General features: G+C 65.0%; 1 protein-coding gene across 1 annotated transcript in view; it reads right to left on the bottom strand.

Annotated features, from left to right (window-relative positions):
• Positions 1-2875, bottom strand: part of PLXNB1 (plexin B1) — a gene marked incomplete in the record, with an annotated part of 39138 nt that overhangs the window by 24901 nt on the left and 11362 nt on the right. The window contains 2 exon segments of the mRNA XM_027769315.1: positions 7-427; positions 952-1008. Coding sequence (XP_027625116.1) covers positions 7-421 — 415 coding nt within the window.

The raw sequence follows: 2875 nt of genomic DNA, 5'->3' as shown, positions 1-2875 counted from the left end.
GGGGGCCCCCCGGCCGCTCTGGCCGCAGCAGCAGCTGCCCGAGCTGGCCCAGGCGCCGCTGCTCACAGACGCCCTGGTGCACGCTCCCGCACACCACCAGGGCCCCCGGGCTCACCAGGAGCAGCTGGTTTGGGTTGTCAGTGGGCTGGGCCTGGGGGCACTCCTCGGGCATCACGGGCGGCAGGCAGTCCCTGCTGTCCAGCACGGGGCCGGTAGGCACCGTGGCCTCTAGCTGCAGCCCAGCGCTCAGCTGGAACAGGAAGTTGGTGGCCCCTAGGTAGAGGGTGCCTGAGGCGGGGTCCCTGGCCAGATGCTGCAGCTGTGTGCCGTTAGGTGTAAATGCGGCCGGTGGAGGGGGCTGGAGGGCGAGGACCCACCCGGCCCAGAGCGCCTGGAGAAGAGCTGGGCCGAGGGCAGGCATGGTCACCTGGCAGAGAAAGAGGTCGAGCGGGCTCACGTGGCACCTGAGGACGCCGGGGCCACTAGTGAGGGGCAGGGCTGAGGCACTGCCGAAGCAGGGGGTGGAGAGGCAGCAGGTGTAGGCAGGCACCGTGGTCCAGCGTGGCCCAGGAGTACCCACCAGGGGTCAGAGACGAGACACGGTCCCTGGGAGTGTCAACCAGCCTCTGAGAGCACTCCTCTCAGACCACCCTTCTTCCCCATCGCCCTGGACCACCCCGAGACCCGAGGGGGGCTCCAAGGGGGGATCCCCTAGGGAGCAGGGCCCAAAAGGCACAGGTGATGGGAAAGAGGGGCCCAGAACCCCGAGGAGAGGCCCCACCCCCTCGCACGATGTTGGTTTTCTGGCTGGAAGAGCGAGGGTGAGGGTGATGGGCCACCGGCCTGTTACAGCAGGACAGGAAAGCCACACGGGGAAGAGCCACACGGAAGCCAGGGCAGGAGAGGCGGCTGCCCCACTGCCCCGGAGCCGAGGTGTGAGGGCAGGCTCACCTGGCAGGGCCGGCTGGGTCAGGAGACAGCTGCATGACCTGTGTAGCAGTCACCTGGCTGGGGGAAAGCAGAGCGTGACGCCAGGGGCTGGCCGCGGGCATTGGGCACCCCGGGCTCCTCACAGCTGAGGCACCCCCTCCCCACTGCCCCAGCTTGCTGGTGGAGCTGGCCCGGCCTGGCCCTCCGCCACCAAACACATTCCACAGAGGACGCCTCCTCGGAGCCCACACGGGGAGGGGGAGGGCAGCAGAGCCAGGCACCCCAGGGGCCTGGGAAAGGTCAGCTATGAAGAAGCCTCGTGGCTGGCAGGGCCCAGCCGGGCCCCAGCATGGCCCTGTCCCCAAGGTCCCTTCCTCTAGGGCCTCTCCGGTCCCACCCTCTGCCCTGTCAAGGCACCCAGCTTCCACCCTTCACATCAGCCAAAGCTGCTCTAGCCCAGCACACTGGCAAATGCACGTGCACACACACATGCACACACTCACGTGCACACGCACACACACTCTCACACACAGGTGCAGACAGACACAACCTGAACACAGCACAGATGCGCGTGCACACACGCACACACAGGTGCAGACAGACACAACCTGAACACAGCACAGACGTGCACACAGTGACAGGCAGACACAGGGCACCAACGTCAAGACACCACATAATGACACCCACGCACACAGAAACACACCAGACACACGGTCTGCATTCGTCACACTCACCCACCCGACACCCACACACAGACCACGCACACGGCCCTGGTCTGAGCCCTGAGCGCAGAGAGCTGAGGAGGCCAGGCCATCCCTTGCTCTTTTGCCCTGCAGGTCAGGACCCAGGATATGGGGTGGGAGGGAAGGGTGTCCTGGAGAAGTCACCCTACCCCAGGACCTCCCTAGACTTGGGTGCCTGCTGTCCTCACAGACCCGCCCTGCAGGCCCCAGCTGAGGCTCCTGAATCCCAGAGCTGAGCAACCATGGAACACCACCGTCCCCGAAGCCCAGCAGTGCCCAGCCAGGAGCACCAGGGTTGGCAAAGTGCTGGTACAAACCATGCATTCCAGGGAGGGAGGCACTTCCCAGTCGCCTGTGCCCGGCCCACGTGGCCCAGCCCCTCCTGCCACCCAGCTGCCAGGCAGTCTGTGCAGGGCTGCTACCCTCGGGCCAGGTCTGCTCATCCCAGCAGAAGCCTCAGCTGGGTGACCCCAAGGCTGTCCCTAAGGGAACAGAGCTGGGCCCAGGGCTCAGAAAAGGGCCCAACAGCCTGGTGGGAGCAGGGACACTGTGGCCACAGCCTGGTGGGAGCAGGGGGGCCATGGCTACAGCTTGGCTGGGCACTGCTCCCGAAATAGCTTGGGGGTTTCCATTTTTAGTGTGCAGAGAACAGGGCAGCTCTATGGGAGCAGGAACAAGGCTGCCTCTGTTTGCCACCCAAGGGGGCGGTGGGGGGGCATGGGGGTGGCAGGGAAAGTCCCGAACCGGCCAGAATCCCAGGACTGCAGTAAGGCCAGGCTGCCCAGGAGCCCCCCACCTTGTTTCCAAGGAATGGGGAGAGAACGTTTCTTCCTCCGGGAGGACAAGGCCTGACTGAGGATGGGCACAGGCTACTTCCTGCACTCGGCTCCTGAGTACTCCTGCCAGTCTGTGCCAGGGTGTGCCGCGGGCACAGGGTCCCACAGTCAGGCTGACATGCACTCGAACTGCTTACAAATATTTGCTCAGAGCCTACTGCATGCCAAGGATCTCGGGCCCTCAAGGGGCAGCCGTAAACCACTCCCCAGATGTGAAACCACAGCAGGGGGCAGGACCAGGACAGCTCCTGGCCTAGGCCACACGGAAGGTTGGAGGGGCCGCCAGGGAGCACTGTCCAGTTTTTCTAATCAGACTCCTGCCCAGAGACAGGCTGGTACTCTTCCCCTTCCCTGCATACCACTGGG

This window comes from Tupaia chinensis, unplaced genomic scaffold (assembly GCF_000334495.1).
Source record: "Tupaia chinensis unplaced genomic scaffold, TupChi_1.0 Scaffold149184_1, whole genome shotgun sequence".
Classification (NCBI taxonomy): domain Eukaryota; kingdom Metazoa; phylum Chordata; class Mammalia; order Scandentia; family Tupaiidae; genus Tupaia; species Tupaia belangeri.
The sequence above is the reverse complement of the archived record's forward strand: the minus strand, read 5'-3'. Positions and strand labels throughout refer to the sequence as shown.